The following is a 16,074-nucleotide window of genomic DNA, read 5'->3' on the forward strand; positions in this document are numbered from 1 at the left end:
TATCAATGTAATATAAATAGGATCTTTTTTTTTACAAATTTAAAATAGGTTACATATGTGTTAAGTTTGTTGCGATACTCAAAAAATCATCTCTAATACTCCATCAATTTCCGACGGACATTTCTCGATATTTTGTTCAAGGTAAATCTTATTCCTATATCACACACGTGTTACGATTTCCTTAATTAGTTCTTATTTCAAAAGTTCACATGCACACATTCACTCATCATCTTTCAACAATACACAATTTCATGGAGGCTTCGTGGGAACAAAATGTCACACATTCTATCAACACAATCTACCTACTCTTCTCTGCCTACCCTGTCTTTGTAATCCAAATTGGCTTTGCAATGATATGTGCTGGATCCGTACGTGCCAAAAATGCCATGAACATAATGCTAACCAATATGGTTGATGCTGTGGTTCGTAGCATCTCATTCTACCTTTTTGGATTTGCATTTGCATATGGAAATTCCAATCCTTTCATTGGAACTAATTTGTTTGCTCTAGCCAACATTCCAAATGGTACATATGATTATAGTTTCTTTTCTTTTTGGGGGTTGTCCACGGTATTTCCAATCTGACCAGCTAAAGATTAATGCATCTTGGATCGGAACTTCATTTAAGAGTTTATTTTGGTCAATGGATTGCTGTATAAACAAAAAAAAATTTTAATCCCAAACACTTATTTAAACAGACTAATGAATTAACCGTTATACCAACCCAACTTGGTTTATAATTTCTTCCATTACCAATGGTCTTTTGCTATAGATGTGCCAGGGATCATAAGTGGGTCTATAGCTAGCTGAGAAAACCCAATTTAGTGCATATCTTGGTTTCTCATTCCTTCGTAGTGGGTTTGTGTACCCAGGAGTGGCCCATTGGGTTTGGTCATCAAGTGGTTAGCCAAGTCCAGGGTCAAGTGAGCTGTTCTTGGGCTCATGAGCCATTGACTTTGTTGGGAGTGAGAGTGGTCCATTTGGTTGGTGCCATTGCGGGCTTTTGGGGATCCATCATAGAAGGCCCACGCGTCGGCTGATTTGACACCACATTGGCCGGATCGACGGCTAGCACCGTCACCTTGTTCGGCCGACGATTATTAATCGGCCACTGGGATGTAATGGATGTATGCAATGGTTTGCTTGGTGGGTTTGTAGCCATTACCTCTGGGTGCTCAGTTGTGGAGACATGGGCTGCCATTATTTGTGGGTTCGTCTCGGCTCGATCTTAATTGGGCTAAACATCTTGGCATTAAAAATGAACTATGACCACCCATTAGAGGCAGCCTGATTGCACTTGGGGCTTCTTGTTTACAGGGTTGTTTGCCAAAGAAAAATTTGTGATCCAAGCCTACAATTCCGGTGCCACAGGAGTGGTAAGACCTTATGGTCTAATACTTGGAGGTGGATTTGGATTGATTGGAGCCCAAATTGTTAATTTTTTGTAATCTTTGTATGGGTTAGTGCAACAATGTGGCCCTTGTTCTATGCCTTGAACAAGCTTAAAATGCTGAGAATCTCCATTGGTGAGGAAGTTTTAGGCCTTGATATCTCCAGACATGGAGGTTATCCTTATGCTCATGGTCATGCTCATGCTCATCAAGAGAATAATGATCCTCGTTCTCATGCAGATTATATGCATATTCAAGATGACCAATCAAATTTTGATTTTATGATTCTACTAGTTTTAGGAATTGCCCCTATAGTTTTTGTTTGGGGGTGATAGTTGTGTAAAACCTTATCTAAGAATACAATCACAATATGTCACATTTGGCATTAAGTATGGATTTGGAGATTGAAAATTTTTTTTCTTTAATTTTAATTTCCTGATTTGATTAATATATTAAATTGTTAGAATGATTCCACATACCAATTTTATCATAAAACTTAAATGAATTGCTAATTCCGAATTTGTTATATGGACACTCAAATTTTGACGTAAAAAATGCTGATGGAGCGTATTTTAGTGCTAATATACATACCTTTATCTTTTCAATTTATTTAAAAAAATATTTTTTTTATAATTATATAAAAATCAGTATTTATTAAACAATCATTATAATTAACCATAAATAAATAAGATCAAAATTGTTAATAGATTTGTTGAAATTCAGACTCATGCACGTATTCTAATTATATTTTTAATCAATCATTATAATTAGCCATAAATAAATAAGATCAAAATTGTTAATAGATTTGTTGAATTCATACTCATGCACGTATTCTAATTATATTTTAACCAATCATAATAATTAACCATAAATAAATAAGATCAAAGTTGTTAATAGATTTGTTGAAATTCATACTCATGCACGTGTGTCACATAATTATATATAATTTTGATATTTATTCTAATAATTAATTTCTATAATTAATTTCAAGCTACTAAAGGTTATATACAGTATTTTTTTATAGTTCATGAATCTAAATTTAAGAAAAAAAATATTTGTATTAATCTTATAATTTGTTTTTTTTACTATTTCGTAAAATAAGAATGTATTTTTCGTTTTTCATCGAAATTGATCTTTTAAAGGTACAAGTTATAATTTTTTATGATTGATGTAACCATTCTATTATTATTTTTTTTAATAATTTGATGGTTGTTCTTACTCAAACTTATTCTTTTCATCCAACGTTACAGCGAAATTGTCCTTTGCCGCAATCGTTTACAATGCACCACATCCATTAAATACCACCTCCAATTGTATTCACTGATATAGATTCTAATTATATAGATGTAAGAGTTCAATGAAGATGCAGTAAACTCCATTTTATTGATGAATGGTTGGATTTACTCATATATTATGACAAATCCAATGGAATGTGGATAAAATTAGCTTTCATATGAGAAGCTCGATTTTTTATTGAGCAATTGCATCCAAAGAGTTTTACAGGCTAAGTTCAAATTTCATCCCTTCCATACTTAACTTTCTACATTCAAAAAATCTTTGAAGTGAAGCATACAATCTCATTGAATTTTCTCAATTTCTTTCCTAATTTTAAAAGTATTACACTTATGAAAAGAACCTAGATATTAATATATGATTATAAGAGATAATATTTATATATTATGAAAATTAAAATTTGTGTATTGATGTTTTAAATCAATTAATGATAGTAATTTATATGATTATATTATTAGGAAAAAGATAATATTTTAATTTATTATTAATTATATCAAAAGTCAAAAATAAATTATACAAATTATACTATAATCTTACAAAACTATTTGTTCTTAAATTAGAGAATCAAATTATTATATTATTAATTAATAATTTATTTTCTAATTATAAAAGAAATATAATTAAATGCATAGACTCTAATTAAGGGATAAATATATTAGTCTATTAAACGTCATTTTAAAATTGAATTTTGAGAATAAATAATATTTCAAATCTTTTTATCGTTGAAAATTTCATAATTAATTTGCTTAAGCTAAGGTAGTTACTTTTAGATTTTGTTTTTTGATATATTGGTGTGATTTTATGGAAGAAACGTGTATATTAATACATGATAAATGAGAAGGAAAATATTTATATAATATTCAAATTAAAATGCATGATGTAATAATGTTTTAAATCAATTAATGGTAAGAATAATGTATATGATTATGTTATTAGGAGAAACATAATATTCTAATTTATTATTAATTGCAGTAAAGATAAATCATATAAATTATAATACAATCAAACATAATTATTTGTTATTAAATTAAAAAATTAAATTATTATATCATTAATTAATCATTTCTTTCTTAATTTAAAAAGTATTATAATTAAATGCATAGACTTACCTAAAGAGATAAATATATTAATCTTTTAAACAAAATTTTAAATTAAAGTTTGATAATAAAATAATATGTTCTATTTTTTTTGTTAAAAATCTTATTATTAGTTTATCTTTTGTAGGTATTTTGAGATTTTGTTTTCTAAGATATTAGGTATTATTTTATTTTGATGCTCTTTATTTTTTCTCTACATGTGCATGGGTGTTTTGGGATCATATAATTATTAAGAGAAAAAGAAATACTTTTAATAATATTAACTATTTTAAATATTTTATACAAAATCGCAAATAGAATAACTTCTCATTATGACTATAAATAATAAAAGAAAATAAAATAAAAGAATCATTGAATAGAACATATATATTAGCTAAATTATTATAATTAGGATAAATTTGTATAATACATATAAGACATTGAAAATACAATCAATATTATTATTATTATTATTATTATTATTATTATTATTATTATTATTATTATTATTATTATGTGTTTCTTTATTTTATACTATTATTTGGTATTTGTGTAATGTTTTAAATATAAATAAAAAATACACTAGTATATCATTATAACATATCTCCCACCAATAATCTATCCGCTTTATTAGAATAATAATATAATATGATGATAATGATTGAAAGGAAAATGAATTTTGTGCAGGAACTCAAAGAACAAAGTAAAACAGGAAAAGAAGTTTAACAATAAAAAAATAAAAGACGTAAAATTGAACTATTATTAATCTTAAGTGTTTGTGTATTTTATATGATATATAGATTAATTCCTATCTATAGTACTTAGAACTAATTTAAATTAAAAGCAATAACAAAAAAATTCAGTAATTAATAATTTTATTTTTCAATAATTAAATTAATATTTTCTTTAATAATTATTATTGATATATATATATATTGATGGTTTATCAGTGGCTAAGAGAAAGAGGGGTTAAATCTTAGCCCATTTTTCGCTTAGTAACTCTTGCTGTCATTCAGAACACTTGAGGATATATTTTTATTTTTGTCTCGTGCCTAGCCAAGAGACTTTTTCGTTTTGTCTCGTGACCAGCCAGGAGATATTTTTCAATTTTGTCTCCTATGCAGCAGAATCATAAATGGAGTAGAAGAGAGAGAAAATTACACCAAGATATATCCTAATTCAGTTGCTAAGTGCAATGCAGCCTACATCCAGTCTCCATCACAAGAATGATGGAATTTCAATATAATCATCTATGATTACAAACACCAATTCTCCCTAGGAACTACCCTTCCTATCTAGGACAAATCCAGAATCTATTCCTAAAACTAAACTTAACTTGGTATCCCACCAAACTTTCAACTGCTAAGTGCTAACCCAACTTACAAGGGAATTCTTACAGAATCATGAAACACAACACAGATGTACAAAGGACCTCTAAGGACATCTATGGCTTTTTCTTTTAATTTTGTGCATTCTACCTTTTTTCGCTCTATGGCTTTTTTCTTACAAATCTCACTGTTTGCCTTTTTCTATGAGACTCAAGACAGAAAAATACAAAATGAAGAACATTGAAGGAGAAGAACTTCTATTAGTTTGGGTAGCTATGAGAACTCTATGCTTTCACTCTTTTCTCCTTGCTTCAAGTCCTGGCTGTTCTCCCTTATTTATATAGGGGGAAGCCTCCACGGTTGAAACTGTTGAACCAAGCTAAATTCTTCTTCTTCATGCAAAATCAGTTCGGCCAGAGAGAAAGGAGAGATAACCGAATGTAAAACCCAACATGCAATTACTTCTGTATCTTCCTTTTATACCAAACCTCATCAATCTGAGCATTCCATCTTGACTTGCACTTCAAGAAAGATTTCTAGCCCTTGATGCACTCTTGATGATGACAGTTTCTTCTGCTCTAACTTCAGCATCCTCCATCACGTAGCTACTGTAGCTACCTCCTGTGGTGGTTGATCAAAAGCAGAGACAAGCCATACCTCCAAGGATCTTCTTCCTCTGACCGAGATCATCTTCTTCCATTTTTGGTATGAAGAGCTTGAGATTACTTTACCAAATCTTACCCTTTTTTGGTGAAGATCTCAGCCACAACATACTTTTTATTTTTTTTCTTGTCATCATTACAATGGTCTTTAGTTTTCTTCTAGCTTTCTCTTCTTTCAGATGGTAGTTTAAAATTTTTTCCATAGTTGCTGTGAAGTGACCGAAAGCAAGAAGAAAGATGAGAGAGAAGAGAGAAGACTTAGAAATGCTTTTAGTGAAACTAAGAAAGTGAATTAAATGAATTAATTGTTTCGAAACCCAAGCCTAGAAGCGTGTAGAACACTTAAGATAATCAAATCACTTTTTCACTTTATCTTTCCTATTTCTAATGTTTGCATTAAGTGCATTAAAACATAATTTGAAATCCATCAAAAGATGAATATGACATCCGTGAAAACATGCATGGTTCTCTCTTTCTCAATTTTTTTTAATATGGACCAAGCCAGTGAATCTCTCCATCAAAGTTGATTTGGGCTAATAATAATCAAATTTTGCCCAACAAGAATAAGAACAAATTAGCCACAACATTCATCATTTTTATAACCAATGCTGATTTATTTCCAACATCTTGGGCTTGTTATTTTTTTGGCCAGTAACAAAATATGCAAAACAAAATTATTAATTAACTTATATGAATTAAAATTAAATTAATAATTTTATAATTAATTATATTAATAATATTTAATCATCACTAATTTAATTTTAGAATTTTCCAAACTTATCATATATATCAACAAATTAATGTATCTTAATATAATTTGTATTTGAATAAGGAATTTCAATACAGAGGTCTCAAGTTTTATATTGGAAAGACTGACATCTCTTTTAAAAAAAAAGTTAATTATTAAATTATTTTTTTTAAGTATGATAAGTGGTAACACATTAATTTTCATGGAATGATATGTCAATTAAATAATTTGAGCTGGTAAAATGATTAATTTAATTTTTTGATTTGAAATTTAAAAACTCTCCAATTATCTTTTTACTAATTCTCTCGTATTATTAATAGTACTTTTTCGTTAGTCATTTTGAAATTTTTTTATACATATAATTACCAATTTTATATTAAGTGTGGTCATGAATTATGTTTAAATTTTATAAACCAAAAAGAACTCGCAAAGAATATATATGAGTGAATTAATTAATTTAGAACATATTTGATCATATTAAAATTTTAATTAAGTCATTTTATTGTCTGAGATGCTATTGTAAAATTTTATATTAGTACTGTATTAATGATAATTAAATTTAAAAAATTAAATTAATAAATTTAGAGATCATTTGATAATTTTTTTGTGTGTTATAGACTATTTTAATAAATGCTTAAAATTTTAAAGAATAAACTAGATATTCTCTCAAATAATATTAGGAAGATAAAAAAAAGTCAAAACTTATTTTATTTAATATTTATTAATTATTGCAGCAATTCATAAATGCTAAATAAAATAAATTCTGGCTAATTTTAGCTAAATTTTGTTTGTTATCAAATATTTCTATAAAACAACATTTCAATTTTTTTTTCAAATATATCTGTCTAAATAAAGCTAAGTGTATCTCATGTTTGATTCTTTCCATAAAAGTTAGTTGCATGTAATATCTATTTAAATAAGGCTAAATGTCTCATATAAAAAATCTAATTAGTAAATTATTCTTTTTTTTTAAATACGGTAATTTGGGTAACACGTGAAAAAAAAAATTGATTATGCCCTTTGACATAGCATCATTTGCTGCAATGAAAATCAATGCAGTTTTCCTTATAAATATACAATCAAGTTTTATATTCTAATTTCTACCATACCATATAGGCAATTAAATTAAAACAAAAATTTCTCAAAAAGACTTTCAAAATGACAAAAAAATTGATTATGCCCTTTGACATAGCATCATTTGCTGCAATGAAAATCAATGCAGTTTTCCTTATAAATATACAATCAAGTTTTATATTCTAATTTCTACCATACCATATAGGCAATTAAATTAAAACAAAAATTTCTCAAAAAGACTTTCAAAATGACAAAAGCTTCGATGGTGCTTCCTTGCTTGCTTTTCTTATTTCTCCTAGCATCTCAATCTGGTATTTTCCATCCTCTATTTTTCTTTTCTTCAATATAGTGTTTCCGTTTGTCTCTCTAATTTATGCTTGAAATTAAAATTTAAAATATTATACATATTGTTTCGAAAATTGCTATGAATTAATAGTTTGTTAGGGCTAGCAATCTTTTTATTTTTTCACTTTTCGTTCTTTGGTTCTTACCTACGAAGTACATATATTTTAAATATGATATTCATTTAATACTTGTTTAATACATGTATTTTTTTAGTCAAATCATATTTTAATAAAAAATAAAAAAATTATTAAATATATTTAAACACATTTAAATATTATTATAAATCAGTATATTTAATTTTATTATTAACATATATTTTTAAGATAAATTTAAAAATAATTAAAAAATAATTTATATTTTAATATCAATAATATTATTATAATTTATATATAAGTCGTGTTTTATGTCTTATAAAAATTGAAATTAATGTGTCATATTCCTTATCATATTCCATATCATATCAATGTCAGTATCTTTTTTAGTATTTTTCTATTAGTTCTTCCATTTGAAAATAAGTATCATTTATAATATATGGAGTAATATCCTAAATCATTGTAAAAAAATTTTCAGTCAGACAATTTATTTCTGAACAAATTTTAAACATCAATTAAATCAATGTAAAATATTTTAGTTTGTTAAATATATTAATTTTGATAAAAAATATTAAACAAATTAATCATTATTATTATTTAATAAATACATAACAGTACATTAAGAATTTTTTAAATTCTCATATCCGTCCTTGTACTAATAGCCTGGTATGAAAACTATCTTGTCTAATAAAATAAAAGTTTAGAGATTGATTTCACAAAAAATTTGTTGAGAAAAAATATTCAATAGAAAATTTTTTAGAAATGTGACAAAAAATTTGTTGCGAAAAAATATTCAATAAAAAAATTTTTAGAAACTTATATATATATATATATATATATATATATATATATATATATATATATATATATATATATATATATATATATATATATATATATATATATATATATATATATATATATACATACAAAGTTAATTTACGGATTGCATATGGTACCGTTATTTGATGAATTCTTTGCTTAAATTGATCTCAAAAGGTAATAAGTGTCATGTTTAAAATAAAAAATAATGTAATTTTTTTTAAATAAAAATATTGGAATATTAGGAGGGAGTCTGTTGTGTTTTAGGCTTTTAGAACCCAAACTTTTGTAATTCTTTTTTTTTTTTCCTTTTTAATAATTTGTAACCTCTACTGATTAAAACTTTTACAAATATTACTAATATTTAATGCTCCGAGCTCGTTTCAAAACTTAAGCCAGCTAACTTACCCGGTAAAGTGAAATATCTTCTGACTTCTATAGCAGGCAAACCGAGTTTGAACAAAACGGCGAGTCAAATTATAAATAAAAAAATAAAAAATAAAAAATAAAAAAACACTAATTAAATAGGTTGACTTGTTTGACTTTTTTTTGGTTTATAAAAAAAAATTATTACACAATTTTAACATTTTTTTACTCGATATTCATACAAATAAAAACAATTTATATAGTTATATACATTTATATATTTTCAAAAAATATATAAAAATTAACTACTAAATCTTTTAAAATAAAATGTGTCTTTGTCTTAGGTCGGAGATTAAATTATTATTTTATTTTCTAATTTTATATAAATTAGGAATACTGTGAGATTGGTGTGATTTTTGTGATTGTTAGCCATCAACTAGCCATCAATAATGATTTGATGGTGTAAAATGGCTCACCTTCTTCTGTTGGTTACATACTGGCCAAAATTCAACAAAACTGCTGGTCCCTAAACTTTTCCTATATATTAACGATAAAATGATTTGTCAGGTATGGCTCAGAAATGTGGGAACGATAGAGATTGCAAGCATTTGATTTGTCACAGTGTCCCACCTTCTCCACCAAGGCCTTGCGTACCTGGATGCCTTGGTGGACATTGCGGTTGCATTTGCGCACCACCAAAATCAGGAGTCTGATCTTTACAATATATTCAACCATATATATTAAAAAGAAAGTTTTGTTGATGAGGATCTTATATTTCATAAATAAGATGTAACAATTCCACTATATTTGGGATTTTAATTTCAATAAGATCTTCCTGAATGATAATCTGGGCATATTATTTTACTATTGTGATATTATTATTTCTCTAGCGGGTTATGTGCTGATGTTGTGTCGAAAATTAAATGATAATATGCTAAAAAAATAAGTAATAAAATGAAAAAAAAGTTGGCGGGTCTAAAGTAAAAAAGTTAATCTAAATAATTAAGAATAAATATACAAAAATATTATTTGTATACCAAAATCAGTCACTAATGTATTTGTATATAAATACATTTGTAGTTTAATTTATTTTTAATATGTATTTATATTTCAATATATATTTTATATCGATTGTTGATTTTGGTGTACACGTAACATGATTGATAAATATATAAATAGTTTCATATCCAAATCATTTTAATATATGAACAGAGTAAAATCTTAATATATAGCGCACGGAGTTAGTTATTGCGGTAGTTTCTAGAAATTACTGGTATAATCAGTGATGGATCCAGAAAATTTTATCAGTGAGGGGCAAAATATATATAGTATAAATATAATAATAATTTTATAATTATATTATAGTATTATAAAATATGATTACTCCTCAAATTATTTAACTAACAAATTAAGACAATAAAATAATTTACAATAGTAAATAATTTAAAATTCCATTCTTCTAGGTTTCATATTTTGAAAAGATTGAATAATCTTTTCATTGTCAATACAATCAAATGTCTCTCTTTCTATATAAGTTACTAAACAATTATTTAAAAATTTATCTCCCATACGGTTGCGAAGCCGACTCTTTATAATGTTCATAGCAGAAAAAGTTCTTTCAACTGATGCAGTTGCTACAGGCAAAACTAAAGCTAACTTCAAAAGAAGAAACACTAATGGATAAACAATACTTTTTTGAGTCTCAACCAATTTCTGAGAAAGAGCACCAATCCCATTTAAGTTTGAGAATTGATCATCAGAATGCACATCTAATATGAAATTCTCATGTTGATTATCAAGTGCCAAAAGTTGAGTAGAAGAAAACTCTAATGGATAGAATTGAGCTAACTGGATCAACTTCTCCTTATCAAATGCAAGAAATGAATGTCTTGGATTCAGACAAGCTATACAAAGAAGCAAATCAGTATTCACCTCTGTAAAACGATTGTTGAGTTCTTAAAGTTGTCTATCAACTACTTGATAGAATATTTCAACTTGAAAATGATGCAAATTTGAGATCTTTTGAACTTTGCGTCTTGATCTTCCTTGTGACACAAATATATCATCCATTTTTGGAACGGTAATATTATGCTTGTCACAAAACAATGAGACTTCATCAAGTAAAAGAGACCAACCATCATCTCTTATAGTTTGCAATCGTTGCTTAGACACTTTAACCAATGTCATAGCATTTACAATGTCTTGATCATTCCTTTGTAATGCTTGAGATAATTCATTAGTAACTCCCAAGATATGTTTCATCAAGTGCAAGTTGAAAATGAATTCAAAGGATTGAATGACATTCAATAAATGACATGCTTAAACTCTTTGTTCTAAATTATTTTCATCTTCCTCAACATATTCAAGAACATTGACCACGGAAGGAAACAAAGAAATTAATCGAAGTATAGTTCCATAGTGTGAACCCCATCTAGTATCTCCAGCTCTTTTCAAAGCTATTTCTTGATTCAACCCACGTCCACTAGAAAATTTTCCACTTTGTAATGCTTCAATTGTCTTAGTCATTTGACTATCATGAAGCATATCTCTTCGTTTACACGAAGCTCCAACAACATTGCACAAATTAGTTAACAAATTAAAAAGCAAAGCAATTTCAACTTGTTTTTTGCAACCGTTACAAGAGCTAACTGAAGTTGGTGGGCAAAGCAATGTACATAGAAAACATAAGAATTTTCTTTCAATATCAAAGTTTGCAAACCATTAAATTCTCCTTGCATATTACTTGCACCATCATATCCTTGGCCACGTACTCTTGATAAACTTAAATTATATGTTTCTAATAATGACTCCAATGATAATTTTAGAGATAAAGCATTAGTATTAGAAACATGAACAAGACCAAGAAAATGCTCCCTAACTTGCCCTTCTTTATTCACATACCTTAAACAAACAGACATTTGCTCCTTAATAGAAATATCGCAAGCTTCATCAACCAAAACAGCAAACAATTCATCCCCAAGATCATTTACAATAGCTTTTGTCGTTTCACTTGCAGCCGCTCTTACAATATCTTTTTGAATTGAGGGAGCTCTTAGTTTAAGATTCCCATGAGCATTTTTAAAAGCACGATCAATCTCTTCATTATGTTGTGCAAGAAAGTTTAGAAGTTCCAAAAAATTTCTTTGATTAATAGAATCATCTGTCTCATCATTACCACGAAAGGCCAATCCTTGTCGCAAAAGAAATCTAATACAATCAATTGTGGCTGTCAAGTGAATTTGATAATTCTTTTTAGCCTGCTCAGATTGTTTTTCAATACCAGCACTAATGTGTTGTTTTGGCTTCATAAGTGCTTCACATTTTCTCCAAGTTTGATTATGAGCACTATCATGAATCCCAACATGAGTTTGTAATCTCTCCTTTTTTCCAATTTGAAAAGCAATTGGTTACAAAAGCATCGCCACCTTCATTCTCAGGTTTCATAAGATAACAACAAAGATAAAAAATGGCATCTTTTGATATACTATACTCTAACCAATTGCCATAATCATCAAACCAACTAGGATTGAATCTTCGAAAAGAAGACCCACAAGCAGTTTGTGAAAAATCATGAGTCCTTGGTTGACAAGGACCTCTTTGCAAATACGCGCATCTGACTTTGTCTCTGTCATTCGGATGATAACTTGAAATCTTTGGTCGTTGTCCTGGATCTGCTATGAGACTCTTTACTTCAAATTCTAAAAATCTCCTCTTGTTAGAAGAGCTCGATGAATTGTTGTGGGATCCAATCTCCAATGATGAAGTTCTTTTGAAATATTTCTCCATCACTAATAGATTAAAATTATAAACCTAAATTAATTCATTAATAAAATTAATTTACAATTCTTCCCAAATTGAGAAGTTCAGCATAAAAATATAAATAAAAAATTGATCCATTAACAACAACAGCAAGCTAGCAACTAATAATATCCCAAATTTCTAATTCAAAATAACTCAATACATAAAAATAATTAACAAACAAATTAATGAAACTAAAATATCAATTACATCAGAACAAATTCAATCACAAATTCACAATTTCTAAACTAACTATATGAAATTTTCATTTATCAAACAATGAAACAAATTAGCGAAAAAATGAATGAAGCAACTAAGTGAATTAAGTATATGAAAACCAACACAAATACACAATACCACCTGACCTATGACCTATTGATTCTTAACTATTAATTCTTATTCAGTCACAAACCATTCCTTTATTCTAAATTCCCATTCAGCCATTCACCACCCCAAAAGCTTATTTATTTATAATATACATATGCTATAATTAATTGGTTACAGGGTAGACTTGAGAATTGTTTGCTGTTTACCACTCTTGATAAGTTGAAAGGTTGATTTGGGTTCCCAATCATGTACCAAGAGGCAAACTAAACTTCAGGAGGATGACCCAGACACCCAGTAGCAGTGTGGCGCCAGCGGCAACAGAGAAGAAGATTGTAGAATAAAAAAGAAGAACCAGTCAACCAAAACTCTAGAAGCCCAGAAGAAATTGATGTTCATTGAAGAAGAAGGCAGAACCGCAGATTCAGATGCCGAATTGCTGAGTGCCAAAGGAAGGAATGCATAAGAGAAACGCAGCAGCAGATCCACATAAATCATAAGCAGTGGCGCAAAAGAAGGTAGAACCTGAGAAGTGAGAACCACTAGGCGCGGCGTGGCGGCGATGCAAGGAGAAACCAACAGAGACGGAGCCACGCGGGAGAATCACGGCGATACAAAGAGTCGTGGAGACGGCGGAGTCGCGAGGAGCAGAAACGCGAAGTGACAGGGAGCTAGTGACACTGCCACATAGCCCACACTGGCGGTCTGGCAGAGCCACGGAGCGGCAGAAACGCGGAGTAGTGGTCTGGTCTGGCGGCAGTAATTCTGGGGCTTGGAGGTTGGAAGGCAGAGGCTGAAAAAGTTAGGGATTTGGAGAGAAAGAGAGAAGAAGTTGGGCTGGGGGCTGGGAACAGTTTAGGAATTTGGGGCTGGGGCTTTGGGCTGGGAACAGTTTAGGGATTTGGTGCTGGAGCTTTGGGCTGGGGGCAAAAATAATTATATAATAGGGACAATCTTGACATTTCACTAAGAAGTACTCTTTATTTTTTGAAATTTGACTGGGGGCAGTTGCCCCCACTGCCTTATACATAAATCCGTCCCTGACCACTAGGCGCGGCGTGGCGGTGATGCAAGGAGAAACCAACAGAGACGGAGCCACGCGGGAGAATCGCAGCGATACAAAGAGTCGCGGAGACGGCGGAGTCGCGAGGAGCAGAAACGCGGAGTGATAGGGAGCTAGTGACACTGCCACATAGCCCACACTGGCGGTCTGGCGGAGCCACGGAGTGGCAGAAATGCAGAGTAGTGGTCTGGTCTGGCGGCAGTAATTCTGGGGCTTGGAGGTTGGAAGGAAGAGGCTGAAAAAGTTAGGGATTTGGAGAGAAAGAGAGAAGAAGTTGGGCTGGGGACTGGGAACAGTTTAGGGATTTGGGGCTGGAGCTTTGGGCTGGGGGCAAAAATAATTATATAATGGGGGCAATCTTGACATTTCACTAAGAAGTACTCTTTATTTTTTGAAATTTGACTGGGGGCAGTTGCCCCCACTGCCTTATACATAAATCCGTCCTTGAGTATAATCACCGCTATTAAGATATTTTGCGTCAGATTATATAAAAGCGGTTTTAAACTGCCGCAATATGTCTAAACAGGATAACAATATTGTTTTATGACAAACACAGACCGCCGTTATTAGGTAGTGCTAATTTTTTTAATTTTTATTTTCAGTGATTATGAACTACAGCTATTCAAAAAATCGTGCAATTTTTTTAGTCTATTTTTTCGGTTACAAACCGTCACTATTTATTGCTGCTAATTTTTAAATTAAAATATATTAATTTATTTTTCTTTAGATATTTTAGGTATATTTTTTTCTGTTTGTTGGTAGTTATTTTTAATATTAAAATTTTTATTAATTTTTGACTAAAAATTTAAATTGAGGATGAAAACTTATGAAATATAATTCTTATCCAAACTAATATATTTATATTAATATCAATAAATTATATCTCTAATTAATAAAGCTGCATAGTCAAATTAAAAAAATGTGCACTTCAAATAAAATAACATCAACTCTTAATATCTATCTTCTGTTTTGTCCCTCCAAGAAATTCATCTGTACAGTAATGTCTGGTGGTAGTTTTCTACCTTATCGTTGAATTAGATAACTTAGAACACTCTCTATTGCTTGTCTCTTTATCTTTTCTGTTGTTACTTCATTCTCCACTACCTTTTTTTTCAATTTCTTAATTTTTTGGTTGTCACCTCTGCCTGTAATTCAAACAACACCATTTAGGTCTTTTCTATTTGAGTTCCATCCCCCAACAAATGCGAACTCGGTACGAAACTCATGTCACGCACTCTATTCGAGCGTTCTTTTTCGAGAGCTTGAAGAATCGAATCATTTTTAGACAACATTCTAGAGAATTTATCAGGCTGCTCAATCTCCACAATTTTTTCCTATAAGCATAAATAAACAAACACAAACAATTACGAACTAAAGCATATTCAACACAATTTTATAATTAAAACCAACGAAAAACAACATAAGGATCTCAACGTAATACTTACACCAATGGCTCAAACTTTTTCATGTATATAAGAGCCATTACTTCATTTGTGCACTAAGTTCCATAACTCTTCTCTCCTATCTTTTCTCCCTTGTAGTTCCGATGGTAACAGTATAGTTTATACCATCACCATATTCTATCCTAAAAAAGAAAATGTAATAAAAAATACAGTTCAAGGTGAAATCAAACATAAATGACCTCTTCTTTTTTTCGCTTCACCAAGCTTTTCGAGCTGCTAATATAAGTGTA

The 16,074-nt window shown here is 29.4% G+C and overlaps 1 protein-coding gene and 1 pseudogene across 1 annotated transcript; one reads left to right on the plus strand and one right to left on the minus strand.

Moving 5' to 3' along the window:
- The first annotated feature begins 251 nt into the window (after positions 1-251).
- LOC112793394 (ammonium transporter 1 member 3-like) lies at positions 252-1,722 on the plus strand (annotated as a pseudogene).
- Positions 1,723-11,515: 9,793 nt separating this feature from the next.
- On the minus strand, positions 11,516-12,504 carry LOC112793552 (uncharacterized). The gene is made up of 2 exons (XM_025836236.1): positions 11,940-12,504; positions 11,516-11,844 (listed from the first exon to the last, which is right to left on the minus strand). Exons 1-2 carry the CDS (start codon positions 12,502-12,504, stop codon positions 11,516-11,518), a joined length of 894 nt encoding a protein of 297 aa, XP_025692021.1.
- Between the last annotated feature and the right edge of the window lie 3,570 nt (positions 12,505-16,074).

The sequence above is a fragment of the Arachis hypogaea genome, chromosome 1, assembly GCF_003086295.3.
Source record: "Arachis hypogaea cultivar Tifrunner chromosome 1, arahy.Tifrunner.gnm2.J5K5, whole genome shotgun sequence".
In the NCBI taxonomy this organism is placed as follows: Eukaryota; Viridiplantae; Streptophyta; class Magnoliopsida; order Fabales; family Fabaceae; genus Arachis; species Arachis hypogaea.